Source organism: Danio rerio, chromosome 19 (assembly GCF_052040795.2).
Source record: "Danio rerio strain M-AB ecotype USA chromosome 19, GRCz13ab, whole genome shotgun sequence".
Taxonomy (NCBI): Eukaryota; Metazoa; Chordata; class Actinopteri; order Cypriniformes; family Danionidae; genus Danio; species Danio rerio.
This window is the reverse complement of record NC_141039.2, coordinates 29,644,836-29,672,128: the sequence shown is the minus strand read 5'-3', so window position 1 is coordinate 29,672,128 and position 27,293 is coordinate 29,644,836. Positions and strand designations below refer to the sequence as shown.

General features: G+C 37.9%; 3 protein-coding genes across 4 annotated transcripts; all 3 read left to right on the top strand.

Moving 5' to 3' along the window:
* Positions 1-309: 309 nt before the first annotated feature.
* On the top strand, positions 310-2,409 carry LOC137487327 (uncharacterized). Its single transcript, XM_087295839.1, has 8 exons — positions 310-361; positions 804-848; positions 932-1,052; positions 1,233-1,348; positions 1,620-1,664; positions 1,762-1,900; positions 1,977-2,086; positions 2,161-2,409. The coding sequence occupies exons 3-8, from the start codon at positions 956-958 to the stop codon at positions 2,179-2,181; spliced, it is 528 nt and encodes a 175-aa protein (XP_087151965.1). The 5' UTR covers positions 310-361; positions 804-848; positions 932-955; the 3' UTR covers positions 2,182-2,409.
* A 3,778-nt stretch (positions 2,410-6,187) lies between these two features.
* si:dkeyp-46h3.6 lies at positions 6,188-8,974 on the top strand. Its single transcript, XM_087295838.1, has 9 exons — positions 6,188-6,239; positions 6,454-6,531; positions 7,296-7,340; positions 7,429-7,558; positions 7,734-7,849; positions 8,122-8,166; positions 8,293-8,431; positions 8,543-8,652; positions 8,727-8,974. Exons 1-9 carry the CDS (start codon positions 6,212-6,214, stop codon positions 8,738-8,740), a joined length of 705 nt encoding a protein of 234 aa, XP_087151964.1. The 5' UTR covers positions 6,188-6,211; the 3' UTR covers positions 8,741-8,974.
* A 10,897-nt stretch (positions 8,975-19,871) lies between these two features.
* On the top strand, positions 19,872-22,205 carry si:dkeyp-46h3.8. 2 transcript variants are annotated; one of them, NM_001423372.1, is made up of 9 exons: positions 19,872-19,923; positions 20,170-20,247; positions 20,426-20,470; positions 20,560-20,686; positions 20,905-21,020; positions 21,330-21,374; positions 21,500-21,638; positions 21,721-21,830; positions 21,908-22,172. In NM_001423372.1, the coding sequence occupies exons 1-9, from the start codon at positions 19,896-19,898 to the stop codon at positions 21,919-21,921; spliced, it is 702 nt and encodes a 233-aa protein (NP_001410301.1). In that variant the 5' UTR covers positions 19,872-19,895; the 3' UTR covers positions 21,922-22,172. The 2 variants fall into 2 exon arrangements, with proteins under 2 accessions (NP_001410301.1, XP_087149972.1); XM_087293846.1 differs by lacking the exon at positions 20,905-21,020 and having other exon boundaries at positions 21,908-22,205.
* Positions 22,206-27,293: the final 5,088 nt, after the last annotated feature.

Genomic DNA, 27,293 nt, shown 5'->3' with positions numbered 1-27,293 from the left:
AAAACGACCACAATTCACCCACGAAGAAGGTAAGAGTGAAACAACGTTGTGAATTCAACGGTGAATCACCGGTGGTGGTCCGACGGTGAAACAACGTCACTATATAAACGTTGATCCAATTTGCAAAATCGAAAGGTAATTCAACGTTGATCCAACCATAGGCCTGACGTTGATTCAACGTTGAATCACCGTTGAAATGCCGGCTGGGCTAGTGTGACCGTAGCTTAACTCGAGATGGTGTGGTGCACAGCTGTGACTCATTATCACTCTCCACCCGCCTATAAATATGAATCAGTAACAGCTCTTTGTATCATTGACGGCACCATCAGAACAATGTTTTCTCTCAGGGCCTTTCTCTGCTGTAAGTTTTTATTTTCTGAATCAGATTATGAGATTTACGAATTACGGTTTGAGTCATGATCTCGAGGTGTCCGGTGTCCTGCAGATTTTAGCTCCAACTCTAATCAAACATGCCTGAACAAGCTAATAAAGGTCTTGCAAGATATACTTGAAACACCCAGACAGGTGTGTTGAGGTAAATTTGAGCTAAACCCTCCAGAAATAAGATTAGTGACCCCTGCTGTAGATGGTAATGATCTTGTCCCTGTGAAACTTAATTTCCTTCTGTGTATTGCCACAGTCACACTAGTGTTTGAACATGTGAAATTCTGTTGTACAACGCTGCAAAAAGGGGCAGAATTAAACCAGTTAATAACTTTTTTTTTTTTTCTATATGTTTGCAGCTTTAACCTGTAACGTAACGTGTTTTGTGTTTTTTTTTTTTTTTTTTTTTTTAAATCCAGAGACCAAAGTGATTTGTAATGGTGACCGTGCTGTCTTAAAATGCGGTGAGCTGTGTTCCACAACTTTGGTTTTAATGCGCATGTATCTAACAAAACATGGATTTAAATTGTGGTGTTTCTCCATGTAGCATATGGTGTGCTTCAGATAACCGATGCAATCTATGGACGTACTAATAGACGTGACTGCTCTGGAAGGCGTCCAGTCCTTCCCCACTGCACTTTCAACGCACTGGCTCCTGTTTCACAAAGGTATTGATTTGTGCAAACTGCTTAATTTTTTACATTCTGGAAAATTAATTCTCCTTATTCTCTGTTTTTTTTTTTTTTACCTTTGGCGGGTAAAGAAACGGCATTTAAAACTTGTGAAGGATTCTCAAGGCAGTGTTTAACGCCCCTCTTTGTGCACCTTTTTCCTTCTATCACATGTAGCTGCAATGGGCTGCAAAGTTGTAAGCTTTTTGCTACAACTGATATCTTCACTGACGTTTGCCCTAATATGCGCTCATATCTTTCCGTCACCTACTACTGCCTCCCACCTGAAATCCGTGAGTATACTCCTGTTTGCTACTTTAAGATCTGTTCATGCATTTAACTTCAGCTGAATTAAGACAGTGGTGCTTTCTTGGTAGTACACTTCAGAATTTTAAACTATCCATGAACACCTTAAAGGAGTATTGCAACCTCTGATCTCTCTTTGAACATTTACTTGGTTCTTTGTTGTAACAAGATTTCAGGTGAAAGCAGGTCTCTTTGAAATGATGCACATTTGCCTGCTTCAGTGTTTTGAATGTTTCTTGTCTTCTATCTTTTCTACAGGTTCAAGTGCAGTCTGTGAAAATGCAATTGCTAACTTCAAATGTGGTGTGTAGTTGGTTTATTTAATTTTTTTTAATCTGCAAACACTATTTCAGAGTTTGGCCAATAGTCAATTTAACTTATTGTGAAACCTACTTTTCAGAGGATGGATCTCTCATTCACATTCATGCTGCTAACTACGGGCGAACTGATAGTAGCACATGTGCTGCTGGACGACCTGCTTCCCAAACTGCCAAAACCAACTGCTATGCCTCAAATTCACAGACACTTGTTGCTAATGAGTCAGTATATGAGTGTGGTTTTAGATTTAAGTCCAATTTTTTAATTCTTTGAGTTTCACTTTTTGTCTCTGTGTAGGTGTGAAGGGAAGAACAGCTGCTCCATTTCAGCCTCCAATGGTGTCTTCTCAGATCCGTGTTATGGCACATACAAGTACCTGTACACCGCATACTCCTGCATACCTCAGTGTAAGTTATTGTACAGATTAATGAATGGTGTAGGTGTTTCTTATTGGTGTAAATTATTATTATTTTTCTTGCAGCTTATTGGAGCTGATTTTTAGCACCTCTACATGGCTTCATATAAGTGTCTAAGCATTTCCGTAACAATGGCTTAATTGTTAACCTCAGTTATTTGATTTTATCTTAAGCAAAATGTTTACCTTGAGATGGCATAACTGTATATCATTAGTTTACTAAGCTGTATTCAGCCTTTTGTGCAGGTGTCTTGTACGATTATTATCCTTATGCTCTGGGAAGTTGTGTTCAATAAACCCTTTTAGGAGAAATTATGTTGGTCTGATTCTTGGAGTCATGCTCCCTTTCGCCTCCTTTTCTATGTCAGGGTTTCTCAAACTAGATCCTGGATGTCAGGTGTCCTGCACATTTTGGCTAACTTATAACAGACATGCAAGGATGTTTATAGAAATCATAGCAAGCTTTTTTTTTTTTTTTTTTTTTTTTTTTTTTTTTTTTGCTGGAGCTAAAATCTGCAGGTCACTGTCCATCAGCATAGAGATTTAAGAACACTATGGTATGGCTCTTCTACAGAAGAGCTTATGTGATCTAATGTCAGACCTAGATCATGAGCTGATGTTACACTGCCATTTTTCTTTCAGCTTAAACAACAAACTGGTGTTACAATTTGCACAATTCTGTTCGTGGACTTAAATTCTGCCTTAAACAGCATCTCTTCATCACTGCTCTAGTACAAACTGACCCAGCTCTCTGTCCTAGCTCTGTCAATGGATCAACAGCTTTTTGACCGACATACAACAGCTAGTTAAAATGGGTAAAATCACAGCTGCACCATCAGCACTGGTGCCCCCAGGGATGTATTCACTCCCCACTGTGCTTTTCCCTGTACACCAACAACTGCACCGCAGAAGACCCCTCCATCAAGCTCTCAAAGTTTGTGAATGACACTACCATTTTCGGCCTCATCTGGAATGGTGATGAGTTTGCATGCAGACAGGACGTGGAGCGGCTGGCTTTTTGGTGCAGATACAACCTGGAACTGAACATGCTCACAGAGGAGATGATAGTGGACTTTGGGAGAAACTGCATTGCACCCCCAATCGCCATCATAAACAGCACTGTGGCTTTGGGAGAGATATTCAGGTTTCTGGACACCACCATCTCTCAGGAAGTTGAACCTGCCACAGAAGCTGCTTGTACAATTCTACTCAGCTGTCATTCAATCCATCCTCTGTACTTCAATCACAGTCTGGTTTGGTTCAGCTGCCACAACCCATCTCTGTAAACTATGGCAAATAGTCCGGCCTGTGGAATGAATTACTGGCAGTACAAGAACCATACGCTTCCAGAGTGAGTAAAAGGGTCTTTCAAAATCACTCTGGATTCCTCACACCCAGCACACTTCCTGTTCAAACTCTTACCGTCTGGTTGATGCTACAGAACACCAACCACAAAAACAACCAGACATAGGAAAAATTTCTTTCCTCAGGCCATCTACCTCCATGAAAAGATAAAAATTCCCCAACTGTGCAATAACGTGGAATACTTTCTCTAAGGCACTTGTAGCCTACACAGCACCTTATCAATATACAATGCAATACTTTCTCCATTTGCAATTTTACACAGCACCTGTATATTTATAACAAATCTGTACATACAATTCAACATCCAGATCTTTTTGATTAACTGCACCTGTTTAATGTCTATCTTTTTTTCATATTTATTTTGTGTTGTCACTTTATTTATGCTGGAAGCTTCTGTAGCCTAAACAAATTCTGTGTGTGTGTGTGTGTGTGTGTGTGTGTGTGTGTGTGTGTGTGTGTGTGTGTCAGTCACACTTGGCAATAAATCTGATTCTGAAGCAGAAGAAAGTTTGTCTGGTCTGAATAATGATTCACTAAATCTAATGCTCTTCTTTGCTGCCTAATTCAATGTCCTGCTTCTTTAAAACTCACATAGAAATCACAGCTTGTACTATGTTGTGCTAGTTTTATTTATGAATTGTTTAATGAAATCTGTTAATGTTAATCTTTTATTCCAACAAATTCAAAGGTGTTGCAATGGATTAACAAGTTTGAATGAGTACAGTAAAAATGTTATGATAACACGATTTGACCTTTGTTGCATTCCACTAAAAAACAGATTTTTTTTTTTTCTGAAAGTAATCTGTCTTGCCATACAAGGGCTTTGTGTTTTTATTAAAAATGCTTAAACCACCTTTAAAAAAAAAAAAAAAAGAAGAATTGAGAGGTTTCAATTTCCTGACCATAAAGTGACTATATTGCCTCTGCTTTGAAATATGAATTATTTTTAAATCCTTTTATACATATTACAAAATAATAAACCATGCAGTGAACACATAGCCTACTGTCATTGACATAGTGATAAATGGGCTTGTATTACATACTAGCCTAATCCAAACAGGATGTTTGAATAATGAAGCTGTTCATTAGAAATGTGTTTTGGATGGGTGAAATCAAAGCTTCATTAAAATATGGAAAAGCAATAGGTCTATTGTTTTTATTCTGAGCAAAACTTACATTTGAAAGTTTTTAAAGGCTTCATATTGTTAATTCTCATGAGCAGAGTTTATGAGTTACACACAATGTGGGAAGAGTGAGGGGAAACTGCTAAAAGTAACATCTTAAACTTTAACAAAGCAAAGTGCTGCCACTCACAGAATGGTAAAGCTGCGGTCACACTGCACTTTTCTTCTCATAGACTTCGATTCATATGAATGCCTCAGACTGGAAACGCAAGCTTGTGCAACAAATTTTACAGGTCGCTGCGGGGGAAATTTCAAACTTGGTCAACTCTGACAAGCGAAATCGCAACATTTGACTGCATGAGACCAATTGAGGATAAAAACATGACCTATCTGAAGAGGAATTTAAAATATGGATCAGTTGCTTGCTTTTTAAAATGTCTAATCATCTTGTTTAATTCTGCCTCTTTTCGCTGTGCCGTACAACAGAATTTCGCAAGCTCAAACTCTAGTGTGTCCGCAGCTTGACACGATCACAACTAGACCAAAAAAAGTCAATTGTTTAAAACTGCGGCCACATTAGAGTTTGAGCATGTGATATTCTGTCATGCGGCGCTGTGAAAAGGGGCGGGATTAAACAAGCTTATTAGACATTAAAAAAAGCAAGAGATTGCTCCATGTTTTAAATTTCTGTCCAGAGAGGTCATGTTTTGATCCTCGATTGGTCTCGCGCTGTCAAGTGATGCGATTTCGCAGGCCAGAGTTCGCATGACCCCGCGTTTCTGGTCTGACGCACTCATGTGCGTATGAATGTGCGTATGTCGCTGGTTCGAACCTCAGCTCAGTTGGTGTTTCTGGGTGGAGTTTGCATGTTCTCCCTGCGTTCGCGTGGGTTTTCTCCGGGTACTCTGGTTTCCCCCACAGTCCAAAGACTTGAGTAGGCTAAATTGTCCGTAGTGTATGTGTGTGTGTGTGTGTGTGTGTGTGTGTGTGGATTTTTTCCAGAGATGGGTTGCGGCTGGAAGGGCATCCGCTCCATAAAAACATGCTGGATAAGTAGGCGGTTCATTCCGCTGTGGCGACCACGGATTAATAAAGGGACTATAAGTCGACATGAAAATGAATGAATGAAAGCGAGCGATTGGTTGTTTTAAATTTCTGTCCAGAGATAAAGCTTAAAGCTGCGGTCACACTGGGCATTTCCTCCCATAGACTTCCATTCATTCGCACGCGAATGCGTCAGACCGGAAACGCAGGGTTATGCCTCAAGTTTTGCAGGTTGCTGCAGTGCAAAGTTCAAGCTTGGTGAACTCTGACCTGCGAAATCGCATCACTTGACTGCGTGAGACCAATCGAGGATCAAAACACGACCTCTCTGGACAGAATTTTTAAACGGAGCAATCGCTTGCTTTTTTCCTGCCTAATAAGCTTGTTTAAATCCCGCCCCTTTTCGCAGCGCCGTAGGACAGAATTTCGCACACACAAACTCAAGTGTGACCGTAGCTTAACCTGACCGCAGCTTAACTCAAGATGGTGTGGTGCACAGCTGTGACTCATTATCACTCTCACCACCCGCCTATAAATATGAATCAGTAACAGCTCTTTGTATCATTGACGGCACCATCAGAACAATGTTTTCTCTCAGGGCCTTTCTCTGCTGTAAGTTTTTATTTTCTGAATCAGATGTAACATATAAGATAGCTTTTTGCTGGTATGAGCCATGATCTGTTCAATTATGTAAGATTACTGCATAGATCAGTGACTGAGTTTTGCTGATTAAAAACTAAATTTTACAGCATCAAAGTTCACCTTACTACTTCTGGGTTTTTGTGCCAATGTAAGTTTGTTTGCTTATTTTTCTGCTCCCTTTCAGTGCTTATGGGCTGTAGCCTGTCTGCAGGTGTTACATTAAATCTAGCTCCTCTAGATGCTGAGGTGTCGCCACGAACTAGTAAGTGTACTTTTATTGTCATTTGCTTTAGTGCAACAAGTGAGTATTACTTATTTCTGTGGTATGAGACCTAATAGCTCTCAGTTGAGTGTAGAGCTAAGACTTAAAAGTGATTGCACACTTGAGACTATAGATAAGGGATCACCAAACTTGTTCCCGGAGGTCTGATGTCCTGCAGATTTTAGCTCCAACTCTAATCAAACATGCCAGAGCAAGTTAATAAAGGTCTTGCAAGGTATATTTGAAACACCCAGACAGGTGTTGGGCCAAATTTGAGCTAAACCCTCCAGGAATGCGATTAGTGACCATTACTGTATGTGGTAATGATCTTGTCCCTGTGCATCTTAAATTCCTTCTGTCTATTGCTGCACTCACAAGAATTTGAACATGTGAAATTCTGTTGTACAATGCTGCAAAAAGGGGCAGAATTAAACAAGTTAATTAGACTTTTTTTTTTTTTTTTTTTTAATCCCCTTTTTGTTTAACTTTTTTTTTGTTTGTTTTATTAATACAAATTTTTATTTGTATGTGAGCTATAGATTGGTCCATGTTTTAAATTTCTGTCCATAGAAGTCTTTTGATCCTTAATTGGTTTTATGCAATCATTTGATATTTTGCTGGTTCGAGTGTACAAACCTTTTTAAACTGAATCTTTCCATTCTGATGCATTTGTGTGTGTGAATTGAAGTCTATGGTAGAAAAGAGCAGTGTGACTGCAGCTTAAACCTGAAATTTTATTTTATTTTTTTTTCCTCTCTCTCCAGAGACCATGGTGATTTGTAATGGTGACCGTGCTGTCTTGAAATGCGGTGAGCCGTTTTCCACAACCTTTGTTTTAATGTGTACATATCTAACAAAACGTTGATTTATTAAATGTGGTTCTCTTTCTCCATGTAGCATATGGTGTGCTTCAGATAACCGACGCAAACTATGGACGTACTAATAGACGTGACTGTTCTGGAAGGCGTCCAGTCCTTCCCCAAAACACAAACTGCATTTTCAACGCGCTGGCTCCTGTTTCACAAAGGTATTGATTTGTGCAAACCGCTTAATTTTTACGTTCTGGAAAATTATTACTCCTTGTAGTCCTTGGTTCTTTTACCTTGGTGGGTAAAAATAAGCCATTTAAAATTTGTTGGATTTCTCAAGGCGTTGTTTTTAACACTCCTCTTTGTGCACCTTTTTCCTGCTATCACATGTAGCTGCAATGGGCTGCGAAGTTGTGAGCTTTTTGCTACAACTGATATCTTCACTGATCCCTGCCCTGACATGCGCTCATATCTTTCCGTCACCTACTACTGCCTCCCACCTGAAATCCGTGAGTATCCTCCTGTTTGCTACTCGAAGATCTGTTCATGCTTATAACTTTAGCTTAATTAAGACAAAAGTGCTTTTCTTGGAAGTAGACTTCAGAATTTTAAACTGTCCATGAACACCTTAAAGGAGTATTGCAACCTCTGATCTCTCTTTGAACAATTGCTTAGTTATTTGCTCTAACAAGATTTCAGGTGAAAGCAGGTCTCTTTGAAATGATGCACATTTGCCTGCTTCAGTGTTTTGAATGTTTCTTGACTTCTATCTTTTCTACAGGTTCAAGTGCAGTCTGTGAAAATGCCATTGCTAACTTCAAATGTGGTGTGTAGTTGGTTTATTTACTTTTTTTTTTTTTTTTTTTTTTTTTTTTTTTTGCTTTTACTCTGCAAACACTATTGCAGAGTTTGGCCAATGGTAAATCAACTTCTTGTGAAACCTACTTTTCAGAGGATGGATCTCTCATTCACATCCATGCTGCTAACTACGGGCGAACTGATAGCAGCACATGTGCTGCTGGACGACCTGCTTCCCAAACTGCCAAAACCAACTGCTATGCCTCAAATTCACAGACACTTGTTGCTAATGTGTCAGTATAAAAGTGTTGTTTAACTAGATTTAAGACCAGTTTTAATTCTGTGGGTTTTAGTGTTTTATTTTTTTTATTCTTTCCCTCTCCCCTTTTCCCCTCTCTGTGTAGGTGTGAAGGGAAGAACAGCTGCTCCATTTCAGCCTCCAATGGTGTCTTCTCAGATCCGTGTTATGGCACATACAAGTACCTGTACACCGCATACTCCTGTGTGCCTCGGTGTAAGTTATTGTACTGATTAATGAATGGTGTATGCGTTTCTCACTGATCTAAATGGTCTTTATTTTTCTTGCAGTTTATTGGAGCTGATCTTGAAGATTTTTAGCACCTCCACATGTCTGCATATAAGTGTCTAAGCATTTATGTAACAAAAGCTTAATTGTTAAGCTCAGTTATTTGACATCTTAAGCAAAATGTTTACCATGAGATGGCATAACTGTAAAATACTAGTTTGCTAAGCTCTATTCAGCATTTTGTGCAGGTGTCTTGTACGATGATCATCCTTGTGTTCTGAGGTTGTTCAATAAACCCTTTTAAAAGAAATTATGTGTTGGTCTGGTTCTTGCAGTCTTGCTGCCACAATGCCCCTTTTTTTTTTTTTTTTTTTTTTTATATAATGTCAGGGTTTCTCAAACTAGATCCTAGAGATCAGGTGTCCTGCAGATTTTAACCCATCCTTGCAGGTGTATAAAGGGTTTATTTATTTTTTTTTTTCCTCCTCCTCTTCTCCCCTCTAATTCTCTCCTCTTATTTTCAGGTTTCCTGTTCGCTCATTCTTTCCTCCCATTCTCTTCCTCGTGCTTCCCTCATGTGTTCCTTATTTGCTTATTCTCTGCTCTTGTTCTCTCCTGTTTTAGCTGCAGTCACAAGAGTTTGTGCAAAAAGCGAGGGATTTACTGTTTTAAGTGTCATGGTTTTGATCCTTTGTTCAGTCAAGTATGCCTTTTTTTTTTTTTTTTTCTTTTTTTTTTTTCTTCCCCCTCTCGCAGGTTCGAGTTCACCTGACTTGAACTCTGCACTGCAGCAACCTGCGAAACTTGATGCATGACCTCGTGTTGCCAGTCTGACGCATTCGCATGCATATTAATGGAAGTCTATGGGAGGAAAAGCCCAGTGTGACCGCAGCTTAATTCTCTCCTCAATCTCTACTCCCCTCATTCGCTCCTCGTTTCCTACCCATTCTCTCCTCCACGTTCACATTCGCTCAATCTCTTCTATCGTCTCGTTCGCTCATTCTCTGCTCTTTTTGTTCCTGCTTCTCTCATTCCCTACTCTTCTCTCCTCATTTTCCCTTTATTCATTCTCTCCTTTCGCTCATCTCATGTGGTCCTCCCAATCCATTGTAGTCCTCTCGTTCACTCATTTGCTTCTCAATCTCTCCTTGTGCTCTTGTTCTCTCCTTATTCTCCTTCTCATTCTCTTCTCTAATTCTCCCCTTGTCTTATTTTCTCCTCCTTTCAGTCTACTCCTATTCTGCTTATTCTCTACTTCTCTTATTCTTCTAATTCTCCCCTTCTCTTATTCTTGTTTTCTTCTCCTATTCTGCTTATTCTCCCCTTCTCGTTCTCCTTTCATTCTCTCCTCCACTTCTCCCTCTTATTCTTGTTTTCTGCTTTCAGTCTCCTCCTATTCTCTTGTCCTCATTCTCTCCTCCACTTATTTTCTCCTCCTTATTCTCCCTGTCTCGTGTTTTCTCTAATTCTCTCTGCCTCTTATTCTAACTTTATGCTCCTAATTCTCCTTCTTCTCCTTTTTCTCTTCTATCCTCCACTTCCTCTTTTTTTCTTTATCCTCTTCACTTCTCTTTATCTTCCTCTCTTTGGTGTATGATGGGAGTGAGGTGTAGTTGAATGTTTGTTTGAGGTTTTTTTTTTTTTTTTTTTTTCCTCTTTCTCCTCCGAATATTTATTTAATTTATAGAATAGACAGTGTAAAGTTTTCCCGGTTTGGAAGACTTAACAGATGCTGGTATGGTGTGTCTGTTCAAGTACAAGTAGCATCAGCTCTGTCATTTAGGAATGGGTGCTGGTGTGTGGCAGACCCTGGAGTGAGAATGGAGGATATCCTCCAGATAATAGAGTCTTTAAAATATAGTCTCTGCTTCATGGATAAACTTGGTCGTGGTTGTGTTTTAAAAATCTGAATTACTAATAAACGAGTTGACAGAGGAATATGGGTAAAAGAGGTTTGTTCCGATAACCCCTCTATCCGCTCTAGCAACTAACGTTACCATCTCAAATGTTCCACCTTTTGTAAGTAATGTGGTCATTCTAAAAGAACTTCAATGTTTTGGTAAACGTTTTTGCTAGCCCTGTTAAAGCGAATCTGCTCCGATGCAAAAATGCTGCAAGGAAACATGTTTTGTCTTTTAATTGGCAGGTGTACATGGTTTTTAAACCCCCCAGAGCGCACATTGGAAGTGTCCTTTCGCATCATTCATAAAGAGAGCGCCTTCATGATATGCAAGCACAGACAGTATGAGGTGCTTTAAATGCGGAGATTTATGGCATAAACATTTTCTTTGCCCCCATAAAAATGCGTAAGGCACTTTGTCCCAAGCTGAGATGAGTAACATGGACACATTGAGATTTCAGCGCAGAGATGAAATGACAGGACAGCAAGGTGTGAGTGAGCTGGATGTTAATATTACTGTTAATGTGGAGAAACCTGGCTGTAGTACTGATAGTGATGCAGATGTGAGTAATGCTAAGTGTGATGAATTTAAAGCTCAAAGTGATACTGAAGTTGTGTATGAGGGTTCTACAGGACAGGAATGTGGTTCAAAGGAAAGTTTTGATGACGAAATGGAGGGGTTGTGATTTAAGATTATGAACAATGGTCTGAGGTTGTGAAGAAGGCTGATAAGGATCTATATACCCTAGATCAAATTAATTCCTTTCTTGATTAAACAAAGGGAAAAATCTGTGCTGAGTGATTATTTTCCTGATTTAGACAAATTTGTCTCTTCAACAGTGGTATAAAGTAACTAATCACGAATACTCAAGTTACTGTAATTAATTACTTTTTCTCAGGAATTGTAATTTAGTGAGTAGTTTTAAAAACGTGTTCTTTTACTCTTGCTTGAGTACATTTTTAGTGCTGTATCTGTACTTTTACTCCACCACTTTCTTTCAACGTGCAGTTACTATTTTTTTCTTGTCTGGGGATTAGACAAATCAGTCCTGTAATTCCTGTTCAATCAAATCACACATAGAAGGTAAATCGCCTCATTTAGATTTATAAATGCAGCAAACTGTTTGGAAGCATTTAAAGTGTCCAAGAAGACGTCCAAAATTAGTATCAGTATTTGACGTCAGGATGTTGGTTTAAGATGTTGGCTCAACATTAGATTTTGGTCACTTTCTAACACAACCTAAAATCAACCAAATATCAACGTCATTTAATGTTGTTATTTGACATCAAAATAACGTTATCCTTAGACATTGACAAGACATTGAATTTTAGCCACCTGACATCACAACCTAAATCTAACTTAATATTAACGTCCTATGACATCGTGTGCCTGCTGGGCAATACATGCACTACAGAATGTTTCGTTTACACACACATTCACAAATTACATGTAAACGCATCAACTTTTAACAGCATAATACTCACTACTCATGAGTACTTTTAAAAGGGCTACTTTTTACTCATTCTTTGAGTATATTTACAACAGATACTTTTACTCTACTCACACTACATTTTTAGGCAAGTAATGGTACTTTTACTTGAGTATGATTTTTTAGTACTCTTTCCACCACTGCTCTTCAGTTATGTCTGTCAGGAAGAAACATAATTATGACGAGTTGTCTCAACAGAAGCGCTTACGTCTGAGGAAACACTTGACTAATATACGGTCAACTAGAAAGATAGGAAAAACAAGGAAAAAATCTAAATTATTATGAGGTTTAAACTACTTTTTTCCCTCTTTGTTTCACTCTCTCTCTCTCTCTCTTTCTCTCTCTCTCTCTCTCTCTCTCTCTTTTCTATATGGAAATCTTGAGGGTGGGTTGTTTAAACAGAAGTGGTTTGAGGGATGAAAAGAAGAGGAACCTATTGTTAGAATCCATAAGGATAAAGCAACTAAATGTTTTTTTGCAAGAGACCCATAGCAATTCTAATAATGAAGCTGAATGGGGTTTGTGTTGGAAAGGAAAGAAAGTGCTTAGTCATGGCACGAACCTTAGCGCTGGTGTGGCTATATTATTCTCCTCTGCTCTAAAAGGTTACATTTTAATGATAACTGAGATAGAGCTAGGTAGATTGGTAGCTGTAAGAGCCAAAATTAGTGATCTTTGCTCAATATAATGGAGCAGATAGATTGAAGCTTTTTTCTAATTTAGAGTGTTTTTTTAAGTCAACACCGTGATGGAGACTTTATTATAATAGGAGATGATTGGAATTGCACTTTAGACATTAAATATGATAGGAATGGTGAAGAACCCCATATGCAATCAGGTTCACGTCTGGCTGAAATTTTAAAGAATCAAAATTTTTCAGATGTGTGGAGGGAACAAAATGCTTCAACAAAACAGTACACTTGGGTAAAAATAAATGATGGGAGGATTTTTGGTGCACGTTTAGATCGGTTTTATGTATCAAACAATGTATAAAATAGAGTGGTTGGTGCAAATATTATTCCTTAATTTCTATCAGATCACAAACTAATCACAGTTGAGTGTACACTGTTAAACAGGACTCACAAGAGCTACTATACTATACACTTTAACAACAAAATATTGCAAGATAAACACTTTTGTGAAACATTTAATTCTTTTTGGGAGGCTTGAAAGAATGAGAAGGGGTTATATGAAAATATTATTCAAGGGTGGGAAATTGGTAAAGTTCAAATAAGGGATTTATGTCAGCAATATGCTGCTCACTCCTTTTTGGTTTTAAAAAAACAATAGAGTAAATAGAGAAAATAGGAAATAGAGGAAATTGAAAAGAAGACGACTGTTAATGATGCTGGTAACCTACAAGAATTGTCGACTGAAAAAAGAACCAGTTGGGTTCTATTTTAAATGAAAAAGTTAAAGCGGCACTTGTAAGAAGCCGTTTCTCAACTATAAAAGACATGGATGGCCCAAAATCGTACTTTTTTAACTTGGAGAAAAAAAGGACAAGAAAAATTGATGTTTGTTTTAAAAGATGATGATGGTCAAAAACTTCAGATCCAGTTTTGATGCGTAGACTTGCTGTACGTTATTATTCTAATTTATTTGCTGCTGAAACCACTGACGAACAAAGCAGAAATGAATTGCTACAGGACATTCCTTCTTTAACTTCAATGCAAAAAGAACTTTTGGAGGTTGATTTTAAGTTTGAAGAAGTTACTGCTGCTGTTATGGACCTTCCTTCAGGAACAGCACCTGGGATAAATGGGTTATCTTCTGAATTTTTTAAAACATTTTGGACTTTAATAGGAATTGATTATTATGAAGTGCTTAAAAAATGTATAAAAAAGAGCATACTTCATGTCAGTTGTCAACGTGCTGTTTTAACTTTGCTACAGAAAAAAAGGAGATTTAACTCTTTTAAAAAACTGGAGGCCAGTAGCAGTTTTGTGTTCTGAATCCAAAATGATATCAAAAAAGTTTATCAAACAGGTTGAATAATGTATTGCATGAAATCATTCACATTGATCAATCATACTGTGTAAAAGGAAGATTGATTTTAGATAATTTACACTTAGTAGGGGATGTTTATGATTTTGCTTTTAAAAATAAAATTAATTTTGTATTTTTGTCAGTAGACCAGGAAAAGGCTTTTGACAGTTGATGACAACTATCTTTTTGAAACTAAAAGCTTTTGGTTTTGGTGACAATTTTATTTCCATGGTTAAAGTTCTTTATAATAAGCCTACATGTCTGGTTAAAATTCCTGGGGGTCTTAGTGTTCCTATTAAAACTCACAGGGGTATTAGACAAGGTTGTCCTCTTTCAGGACAACTCTATAGTATAGTAATTGAGCCACTGTTGTGTCAATTAAGAAGATGGTCAACTGAGTTAAGTGTTCCTGAACTAGACTTCCAAGAGCCTGTAAAGATTTCTGCATATGCTGATGATGTAACAGTTATAATTAAAGACCATAGTGATGTTAAATTTTTAAGAGAGATAATTGAACAATATGGCAAAGCATCATCTGCTAGAATGAACTGGAGTAAAAGTAATGCTCTATGGTGTGGTCAAGCTACTAATGTTCCAATTGCTTCCCGGTAATTTGCAGTGGGGCAGAATGGGTTTTAAATATCTAGGCGTTTTTTTAGGCACTTATGATTTTATACAACTAAATTGGAAGGGGCTTGTGTAGAAAGTGTGTGCGAGAGATGGTTGCTACCCCAGCTTTTCTATAGGGGGAGAGTATTGATATGCAACAACTTTGGGCCTACTCACACTATATTATCCGAACCATGCCCAGGCCCGTTTCCCGGATCGTTTAAGAAGTGTGAGTGCTCTGAATTGGGCTCATGCACGGTTCACTTGGCCGGCCCTGGCCCGGTTGGAAGAGGTGGGCCTTAGCGCGGTTCACTTGGGCTTTGGTGTGGTATGCTTGTAGTGTGAGTGCAAAACGCGCCAAAGCCCGAAACTGAAACGCAAAGCCCGAAACTGAAACGCAAACCCCTCACTGCACGACAGCTGCGCACCTCATTCCTGCAGCATGATGACTTTATGATTGTTTATGAGCGCCTAAATTGGCGGATCTGTTCGGCGAAATATCTGACTGCGTGTCACCACATCCCTAAGAACTGTTTGGCGAAATACTTGACTGCATGTCACTGCATATCAAACAACTTAAACGACTAGAGAAATCTTCACTGTGCTGAGCGAAAGCGCTTACTGAACAGCGCATCATCGATGACGTATGCGTGCCCAGGCCCGATTGTAATGTAAGTGCGGGCCGTCAGTGGAGACAGGAGGGGGGACTAGCGTGCTTTGGCCCGGTTCGAGGCAACTGTACATAGTGTGAGTACGGCCTTAGTGGCCTCATCTCTTTGGCATAAAATTATGATTTTAGAGCCCCCCAAGGACCTGGTGTCAAGGATCCAAAAGCAACTCATAGAATTTTTCTGGTCAGGCTGAGGGTATCAGTTTTATACTTGCCTATCCAGGAAGGCAGACAAGGACTTGTGGATATTGGATCCAGAGTTGAAGCCTTTAGACTTCAGACAGCTCCGAGGTTGCTTTATGGGAAGGACGTGTGTTGGGCAGGAGTTACCTGTGCACTTTTAAAGAAAGCTGGTAACGTGGATCTGGATCGTCACTTATTTTTAATGGACACTAACAAGCTGAATTTAACTGGTCTAACAGCTTTTTACAGATTACTGCTGAGAACATAGTTATGATTTAAGGTTTCAAGAGAACTCAGAAATATTTGGGGCCTCTGGTTAAGAGAAGAACCACTCCTTTTTTAATTCTGCTATGGACCTGGATATTTTTAAATCTGATTCTTTCAGATAAGCTTTGTGGTCAGCAAAAATCACTAAAATTGGACATTTGGTTTCTGAAGGACAATGGATAAATGCTAAGGCCTTAGCCTTAAGATTGGGCATGAGATCAGTTTGGGTGGCTGAGAGACTGTTGATTGAAATATGGGAAAAATTTTCAGTGGACATTAGAATGACTTTGGAGGAGGACGCTTCTGTATTTCCAGAGTTAATTCTTTCAGTGGATACAGGAGAATGACAGGAGACAGAAGGAGGACTTCTCTTACAACACCTCAGCCAAGTCGTTTTGAAGATGCAGGGGAAAAAAACTCTCTATACTCTTAGTGTAAAAGTACTGCATTTCCACATGCTTGAAAGCGTGAAGGAATCAAAGTGGCAGACTCTTTTTGGAGCAGATTCTTCCCCCAAAGGTTGCTGGAGGACCCTGTACAAACCCATTGAAAAAAGGTCTGGAGACCTTCAGTGGAGGATAGTGCATGGTATAATAGCCACAAACAGACACAGAGCACACATTGATCCACAGGTGAGGGAGGGGTGTCCTTTTTGCAATGTGGAAGTAACAGTGTTTCCCTTATTTTTAAATTACTCTAGATTAGAAATGTTCTTTAATCAACTAAATGGAAACTGTCAAATGTTGGGAGAGATTTTTACGCCTAGTCTTTTAGTTTATGGGCCTAAATACAACAGGAACAAGATGCAAATCCATGTTTTATTAAGTTTTATTTTTGGAAAAGCAAAATTGGCTATTTGGTTGTCACGGAAAAGGAAACTGACTGGTCTGGGTTTGACTGATGTTTTTTTTTTTTTAGGGAACTTATTAAATCCTGTATTAAAATAGAATATGCGTATTATAAGATTGATGATTTGGACACTTTTAGATCTAAATGGTGTATTAATCAATCCCTCTGTGAAGTTGGTCAAAATGGTTGTTTGGAAATACTTGTTTGATTGGTGAATGATTGTGAGTTAACCAGCTCTTATATATATATATATATATATATATATATATATATATATATATATATATATATATATATATATATATATACATTTTCCTTTTTTTTTTTTTTTTTTACTTTTTGTGATTTTTCATTGATGTGTTAAAAAAGTGGTTGTAAATAAAGAGGTTGTTAAAGTCAAAGTCTCTCTCTCTTATTCTCTCTCTCTCTCTTATTCAAGTTCAAGTTTTATTGGCATGACATTTAGTACAGTATTGCCAAATTACTTCAAATATGCAATATATTAAAAAAAATCAAATAAAAAAATGATGATAATAATAATAATAATAATAATAATAATAATAATAATAAAGTTTAAATTATTGAAATAAAATGCATGAATTCACATAAGCCATTTCTTATGGTGTGTAGAGTGTATAGCTAGTCTAGATGTTATCTATTATATTCTCTCTCTCTCTCTCTCTCTCTCTCTTCTTATTCTCTCTCTCTCTTTCTCTCTCTCTCTTTCTTACAAGTTCAAGTTAGTTGCTTTATTGGCATTGCCATTATTTGGGGCAGAACAGAAGGAAGTGTGTTCATCCTCTATTTGGTTTGTTTCACATTGTTTACATAATCTCTGTTCTTTAGGAGTCCAGGATTTTTTATGTCTGCCCTTTTCTATTTCTAGGTCATGATCACAGAGGCGATTTTAAGAAAGAATGTGTTTTTTTTGTTTTAATGATAAATAATTTGCCAGCTGTGTGGTTCTGTTTACGGCCGAATAACATTGAAGTTTAATTTGGAGGTTGAATTCACTTTTTTAGTTTTTCATCATAATTATATTTAAATTTTTTGTCAATTTGTTTGTGAAGGTTTTGTTTGGGGACGGGTTCCGTTTGTGTTTTTTTTCAGAAGTTCAGATACCAGCCTGTTTAGAGGATGAGACACAGTAGGTTTTTCATAAGCCAGAAGGGTTTTATATTGGACAGACTGATGCAGGTGCAGCCAGAACTGAACAGCTCGTTTCTGAATCTCCAGGTTTAGCGGGTATAAACCCAGTTCAGCCCTGCAGGCAATGTTAGATGTGTTTCTGTGGATAATTTATTTTTAGCAAATTCTAATTGTGTTCGTTCAATTTAGCTTTTATTCCAATTTTTTAATTTTAATACTGGTCCACAAATTTCACTCCCATATAGTAAGATTGGTTTAATAATAGCGTGATATAATTTAATCCATCTTTTAGTAGGTATCTGTAATTGGCCAAAGCGTGACTTTATATGCTCTGCAAGCCCTCTCGCTCAGAGTCTTGACAGCGGGACTGCAGCCCCCAGAGGCAGGGATCTAGATGCCCAGGTAAGAGTAACTGCTACAAAGGTCTAGATCTTCTCCTCTGTATGTGAACTGATATTTGTGTCCCTGAGATCTGGCCTTCTTCTAGAACACCATGACTTTGGTCTTGTCCAGGTTGACCATCAGTGCCCATTCCTCAAAGTATTCTTCCAGCAGAGTCAGGCTGTGTTGGAGACCCTCTGCTGTGGGAGACAGCAGCACCAGGTCATCTGCATACAGCAGGCACTTTACTTCAGAGTCAAGCAGAGTGAGGCCGGGGATTCAGTCGGAGCCGTCTAGAATGTCTGCCTGATCATTAATGTAGATGTTAAACAGGGTTGGGCTCAGGCTGCAGCCCTGTCGCACCCCTCAACTCTGCTGGACAAACTCAGTTGTCATATTTCCAACTTTTAATTTTCTTATACATGGCTTCTATAATGCTATATACTTCTCCACCGATGCCAATTTGCAACAATTTGTATATATAATAGTCCGTCATCCCAAATAGAACCGAAAGCTTTTTTAAAATCAACAAAACAAGAGAAAATCTTTCTTTGTTTGTCTTTTATGTTTTTATTTATTAAAGAATGAAGGGAGTAAATATTGTCAGATGTCCGTTGTTTTGGTTAGAAGCCAATTTGTGATTTGTTTCAGATGTTCTGTTTTGTGATGAATGTCACTATTCGGTTGTTAATAATATTGCAAAAGAGTTTTGCTAAGTTATTGCCAACAAAAATGCCATGGTAATTATTGGGGTTAAATTTATCTCTGTTTTTATATATAGGTGTGATCAGTCCTTCAGACCATGTCTCAGGGATGCCACCAGGGGATAGGATCAGGTTGAACAGTTTGGCAAAAGCCTGAATTTTGTCAGGGCTGCTGAGTTTCAGCATTTCATTAATGATGTTGTCCTGTCCACAAGCCTTCTTCAGCTTTTTCTTCTTTCTCCCTCTCTTTCTCTTATTCCCTCTTTCTCTCTTTCTCTTATTCCAACAAATTTGAGGGTGTTGTATTAAAATGGCATCTTAAGGTTAAAAGAGAACAGTGAGAATGTTATGTATCTGTTAACTTCATTTCCATTTTGTTTTCTTAAAGTAACTATTTGTCTGGCCATGCAGAGGTTTTGTATACCTGTTAATGCTTAAACCACCTTCCTAAAAAAAAAAAACGTAACAAGCTTTAATTTTCTGATCATAAAGTGACTATATTGCCTCTGCTTTGGAATATAACTTATTTTTAAGCCATTATTACACAAATATTACTAATTACAAAATAAAGGACTGTACAGTAAAAGCATAGCCTTCTGTCATTGGCAGTGATCAATAGGCCTACATATTAGCCTACTCCAAACACAGGCTGCTTGAATAGAGAAGACAATCACGTTTTTGAACCAGCAAAATCAAAGCTTCATTAAAATATGCAAAATAGGTCTATTGCTTTTATTCTGAACTAAACTTGCATTTGAAAGCTTGTAAACGTTTCATATCAATTTTTATGAGCAGAGTTTTATGATTTAAACACATTATGGAAGTATGAGGGAAAACTGGCAAAAGTAGCATATAAAATTTAACAAAATAATAAACACAAAACTCCAAGAGGACTAACACAACCAAAACTACACCAAAAATGTTAATGTTTGGCTTGAGATGGTGTGGTGCACAGCTGTGGCTCATTATCACTCACACCACCCTCCTATAAATCTGACTCATTAACAGTTCCCTGTACCATTGACGGCGACACCAGTACTATGTTTTCTCTCAGGGCCTTACTCAACTGTAAGCTTTCATAATTATTTTTTAAAAGCTGAGGTAGCATGCAAAGTTGCTTTTTGCTGGTTTGAGCCAATGATCAATACAATTATGTACAGTATAGATCAGTGGCTTAAACTGGTCCTTGCTGGTAAAGAACCTATTTAAACGGCATTAAAATTTACCTTGACACTTCTGGGTTTTTGCACTATGAATGTGAGTGAGATTAACAGTGAATGTTTTATTGCTTTAATTTATTGCTTTCTTTCACAGTGCTCATGAACTGTAGCCTATCTGCAGCTATTGCATTAAATCTACCCCCTGTGGATATTGAAGTGTCGCCATTAACTAGTAAGTTTTTTTTTCTTCCCACATCTCCTTTGATGAAACCAGCAACAAGTCATTAAATGTAGTTGAATGACAAGTAAAATCAAGCACTTGCACACTAGAGATGAGATGGTAAAAGAAGTTCATTTTCCCTCTGCAACTTAATTTCTGTGCAAACCTGTGACCTTTCTCTACCTTCTAGAAAGCATAGTGATTTGTAATGGTGACAGTGCGGTCTTGAAATGCGGTGAGTAGTTTTCCCACAACCCTTTTTTCAGTTTGTGTAAGATCACATCGATTCATTAATAAAAAGTGTGATGCTTTTTCTCCATGTAGCATATGGTGTGCTTCAGATAACTGCTGCGAACTATGGACGTACTAGTAAATTTGACTGTAAAGGGCGTCCAGCCTTTCCCCCTAACCCCAACTGCTACTTCAACGCACTGGCTCCTGTTTCACAAAGGTATTGATTTGTGGAAACTATTTAACTTGTTCATTTTGACTGTTTATACTCGCGGTCCTCATACCATGGCAGCTAATAAGGATCCTTCACAAATTTTAAATGGTTTCTCAAGGTGGGATTAACATCCTCTTTTTTTTTTTTGTGTGTGTGTGTGTGTGTGTGTGTGTGTGTGTGTGTGTGTGTGTGTGTGCGCACATGCTTCCTGTCATCACATGTAGCTGCAATGGGCTGCAAAGTTGTGAAGTTTTTGCTACAACTGATACCTTCACTGATCCCTGCCCTAATATGCGCCCATACCTTTTAGTCACCTACTACTGCCTCCCACCTGAAATCCGTGAGTATCCTCCTGTTTGCTACTCAAAGATCTGTTCATGCATATAACTTCAGCTGAATTAGGTCAGTGGTGTTTCTCTGCAAGACCTTCATCTTGGAAGTACACTTAACAATGTTAAACTATCCACAATCACTTAAAAGGAGTATTGCAAACTCTGATCTCTCTCTTTGGACAGTTGCTATAAATTGAAGTGTAGTCTTGAGTTATTTGCAATATCATGATTTCAGGTGAAAGCCAGGTCTCCTTTAAATGCTGATGTACATTTGCCTGCTTCAGTGTTTTGAATGTTGTTTCTTGACTCTTCTACAGGTTCAAGTGCAGTCTGTGAAAATGCCATTGCTAACTTCAAATGTGGTGTGTAGGGTTTTTTTTTTTTTTTTTTTTTTTTTTTTTTTTTTTTTTTTTTTTAACTTTTAATCTCCAACAGTTGCAGAGTTTGGCCAATGGTAAATTAACTTATTGTGAAACCTACCTTTTAGAGGATGGATCTCTCATACACATCCATACTGCTAACTACGGGCGAACTGATAGCAGCACATGTGCTGCTGGACGACCTGCTTCTCAAACTGCCAAAACCAACTGCTATGCCCTAAATTCACAGACACTGGTTGCTAATGCGTCAGTATAAAAGTGTTTAATTACAATTAAATCCAATTTTAATTCTATGGGTTTCACTTAACTTGTTTTTCTGTTTGTGTAGATGTGAAGGGAAGAACAGCTGCTCCATTTCAGCCTCCAATGGGGTCTTCTCAGATCCATGTTATGGCACATACAAGTACCTGTACACCGCATACTCCTGCGTGCCTCAGTGTAAGTTATTTTACACATTAATGAATTGAGGAGTTAAGTTATTAATCCTCTATTTATTTATTTATTTATTTTTGCAGCTTATTGGAGCTAATCTTGTGGATTTGGATTGTCAGCATCTTCACATGGCTCCATTTTAAATTTAAAGCATTCCCTTAACAATGGTTTAAGAAGTTAACATAACTGTTATTTAGTATCTTATGGAAAAGTTTTTCCTTGCTGGCATAATTGTACAATACTACTTTAGTAATCTAAATTTCATTTGTGCTGGTGTCAACTTTTTTAAAGTACTATCATCGTTGCTCTGTTGGAAGGTTACTTTCAATATAAACTCTTTAAAAAAAATGAAAGGTGTTGGACTGGTTATTAAAGAATTGTTCCGAAAGTTACTATATCTGTAGATATACACATGCTTATATTACTGTTAACACTTTAACCCCTTTACAGGCTCTCTATATAATGGCTATGTAGTGCTCATCCACCCCTGAAGTATGGCTGAAGAACTATTTAGTGTGTACACTGTGGAACTTAAGTTAAAACATTGATAGGATATGCAAAGAAAATATCCCTTACACCACCAGAAGCTGTATGTATGAGGATGGATAACCTTGGTCCCACATTTATTTCAAAAGAGCGCTATTCTGTACTAAAATGGTGGCTCTGTTGACGCATTCCTTTCAATAGACAACATCAGAGTAGACGACATCTAATGTAAATATCGATGATCAGAAGCAATCTGAACCTCTATACAAAAGCAGTATGGATGTGCTGTCATGTTCACTAAGATCTGACCCTTCTAAATGTCACCGCAGTAATTGAGACATCAATTTTCGGTTGTCCAGTTTTGGTAAAACAACTGCCGGCTCAGATTATTTTTCTCGTTAGCTGACAATGACACCAGCCTGGTTCTGCTTCACACCTGGGGTCCGTTCTTGGTACGGGGATTACTCAGTTAGCTGGAGATTTGACACGATCCAGGATCGTTCCGTTCTTCAAAACTGATCTGAAAGTTGTTGTCAAAGCAACAGTTCTGGTAGATCAAACCTGGTCGGGAGCAGGCTCATGTCATATAAACAGGATTAGATCAGGTCAATTCAAGCAAAGATAATACAAGTATGTGCCAAATTCTGATATTTTTTTCACAATAGTAGATATATACACTTGGGAAAATATATATATATATATATTTTACCTTTATTTATTTATTTAAAGTTAAAATATGTAAATAAAACTTATGCAATCTGCACCCCTGAAATGCAAGTACAAAGAGAAAAACTATTGATATTCTTTTTATTTAATTCATTTTCTTGTCGGCTTAGTCCCTTTATTAATCCGGGATCGCCACAACAGAATGAACCGCCAACTTATCCAGTAAGTTTTTATGCAGCGGATGGCCTTCCAGCCACAACCCATCTCTGGGAAACATTCACACACACACATTCACACACACACTCATACACTACAGACCATTTAGCCTACTCAATTCACCTGTATCACATGTCTTTGGGCTGTGGGGGAAACCGGAGCACCCGGAGGAAACCCATGCGCAGGCAGGGAGAACATGCAAACTCGACACAGAAACGCCAACTGAGCTGAGGTTCGAACCAGCAACCCAGTGACCATCTTGCTGTGAAGCGACAGCACTACCTACTGCGCCACTGCCTCGCCCAACTATTGATATGAACTTTTTAAATCGCTTTAGTACAATTTGTGTATGATAATAGAAATGCACAATATGTGATTTTTTTTTTAAAAGCAATAATTCATTTATGCAGTCATAAACATGTTTTGACAGTTAATATGCCAGTGATTTGATGCTTCATAAAAGTTGCAGACACCATTACCAAAATCAAAATGCTTTATTAAATATCCAATTATTCATTAAACCGATTATTAAAACGGCTACTATAATACTTCTATGCCTACTATAAGGAAAATCCGCTCTAACTGTAAAACTAAATAAATTGCTCTTGACACATGAAAAGGCCAAGCATGCAGCCCACAACAAAGGTGGAAAGTTATTGAGTATCATATTTAACAAACCGTTTATTTTATGTAATTTAGCTCACATGGATAATTGAATATTAATCAGATGATGCCATTACGCTGCTGTGCCGTCAGCCAATTGTTGCAATGCTGGTCATGATTTCGATGATCGATGGTACAGTCCTTCACAACACAAGCTGCAATCTCAGATCAGTTCATCAGACATTTAAATCTGACTCGTGAAATTGTTTGAAGAACCAAACTAGCCAGAGATCATTTATCAAGATGAATAGATCCAGGATCTGCCAAATCATCTTAGATCATTTAAGCAAGGTGTGAAGAACGGACCCCTGCTTCAATGTTTTACTTTCTGCTCTTCTGCAGACTTTATCTGTTTTTGTTCACTGTCACTTTTCCATCAGCCTGAATCAGTTTGGTCGTTCTCTGGCATCAACAAAGCACTTTTGATCACAAAGTGTCTCTTGTTGATTTTTTTTTTCCTGACCATTCTCATTTCAGAATTCCACTGAAAAGCCTGTACCAACAGCCATGTTACATACAAAAGTCATATAAATCACCTTTCTTTCTGTCTGTTGCTTTGTTTAAAAAGATCCGTTTAATCACTTCTATATGATCAAATGCACAGAGCTGTCAAGTGGTTGTCTGATTAGGTATTTGCATTAACAGACAGTTGAACAGTGGCTGGAATTTCCTTCATCCACAAAAATTCAATAGCTCAATGTCTCACTGTCCTCGCGTTCCATTCAGAAGGATTCATCCTTATGCCCAATTCCCTTCAAAGGGTTTACTCTTCAGATTGACAGCTTTGAAGGGATTAGGGAATATGGATAAGCCCTTACAAATGGAACCTGTGTGCTGTTAGACGCCAAACAACTTCCTTGTGCAAAGGATCTCTGATGCCTGAAGTGTCCATCAGTTGTACCAAAACCATTTATTTCTAAAGACTCTTTGAAGTGGTTGGTTCTAAACTTTAACTTGGAATGACACTTCTTTTTGTGCACTGTGATTATTTTCACTCCAAAGTGCCGTTTGGAGGGTAATACATCCCATTCAGAATGCACTGTATTTCTTTTTTCTCAATAAAGTGACTTAACCAATGGTCTCAAACTCAATCCCTGGAGAGCCTCAGCTCTGCACAGTTTAGCTCCAACCATCTCCAACTCACACCTGCTCAATAGTCTCTAGTAGTCTTGAACACCTTGATTTGTTGAATCAGTTGTGCTTGTCAAAACTGCAGAGCTGCGGCCCTCCAGGAACCGAGTTTGAGACCTATGTACTAAACTATAAAACAGCCTAATTCTAAATATTTATTTATCATTTTTACATATACAGAAACATATGTTATAACAGTTAACCATTAAAAATTGCATCAAAATATTATAAAAATATTTCATTTACAAATGTAATCAAAGTCATTGTTTCTAGAAATTCTAGTGTGTATAATTGGCAAAGGCCCTACGATACAAGTCATTTACTTTTTAATCGTTGCAACTGTTTAATGAAGTTATCTTGACAAAAGATGTTCGATCTAAAACTGCAAATCTAAGAAACAAAGCTCTTAATATGATGTCGAGCACTTTATGTGTGCATATATTATCAGAAAGTACAATAATGTGATGTTCAGAATCGTTTTGACTTTCTGTTCAAACTAGAAATAATATACTATATTTTAATTTGAGTTCTGTTGGTAGGATTAATATTCAAGATCACATTTCTTGTGACAAGCTCATGCATGCAACTTTACTTGTTGAACTTTGATGCAAGTTCTTGAGAGACTTTGTGATTTGTTTCACGCCTAAAGCACAGTGCATTTATGGAAAAGACTTGTTTGTTTGAAAAATAAGTCACTTGAAATATTTATTAAAGATTTTAAGATAATATATATATATATATATATATATATATATATATATATATATATATATATATATATATATATATATGTGTGTGCGTGCGTGCGTGCGTGCGTGTGTGTGTGTGTTTTATGGTTGTAGTACTGAGAGGGGGGTCTGACTCTGTAGGGTATTGAGGGGCTTTATGTAATGATTCATGGAAAGACATGCAGAGGGCATACACAAAGAACCATTTTTTTTCTAAATATATTGAATATTTTGATGTTAAACAACCCCATTTGTACTATATAAAATATTTGGCAGAATGGGAAGTTTATTTGGTTCTTAAAGGTTCATCATGGAGCATTAATGTGCAGTTGTACAGAACCAAACTGAACATGTATAGTACTGAATATAACTTTTTAATTTACATCAATTTTTCAACTAATTAAAAATCAATTTTAACTGCAGATAGAAGCCAATTATGTTGCCTTTATACACTCACCGGCCACTTTATTAGGTACACTTGTCCAACTGCTCGTAAGTGCAAATTGTTAATCAGCTAATCACATGGCAGCAACTCAATGCATTTATGCTTCAAGTTCAAATCGAGCATCAGAATGGGGACGAATGGTGATTAAGTGACTGAACGTGGCATGTTTGTTGGTGCCAGACTCAGACTGGCTGGTCTGGGTATTTTAGAAACTGCTGATTTACTGGGATTTTCACTCACAACCATCTCTAGGATTTACAGAGAATGGTTTGAAAAAAAAAGAAAATATCCAGTGAGTCACAGTTCTGTAGGCGCAAATGCCTTGTTAATGTCAGAGGTCAGAGGAGAATGGTCAGACTAGTTCAAGCTCTTAGAAAGGCAACAATAGCGCAAATAACCACTCGTTATAACCGAGGTATACAGAAGAGGATCTCTGAATGCACAACACATCAAACCTTGAGGTAGATGGGCTACAGCAGCAGAAAACCACACCAGGTACCACTCTTGTCAGCTAAGAATAGGAAACTGAGGCTACAATTTACACAGGCTCATCCAAAATTTGACAATAGAAAACTGGAAAAGTGTTGCCTGGTCTGCTGAGTCTCGATTTTGCTGGAACATTTGGATGGTGGGCTCAGAATTTGCCGTCAACAGCATGAAAGCATGGATACATCCTGCCTTGTATTAATGGTTCAGGCTGATGGTGGTGGTGTAATGGTGTGAGGGATGTTTTCTTTGCACACTTTGGGCCCATTAGTTCCGTTTGAGCATTATCAATGCCACAGCCTACCTAAGTATTGTTGCTGACATTGTCTGTCCATATAACACAGTGTATCTATCTTCTGATGGCTATACTTCCAGTAGGATAACGCGTCATGTCATAAAGCACGAATCATCTCAGACTGGTGTCTTAAACATGACAATGAGTTCACTGTGCTCAGATGGTCTCCACAGTCACCAGATTCCAATATAATAGAGCACCTTTGGGATGTGGTGGAACGGGAGATTCACATCATGGATGTGCAGCCGGCAAATCTGCAGCAACTGCATGATGCTAACATGTCAATATAGACCAAAATCTCAGAGGAATATTTACAGTATCTCGTTGAATCTATGTCACAAGGGATTTAGACA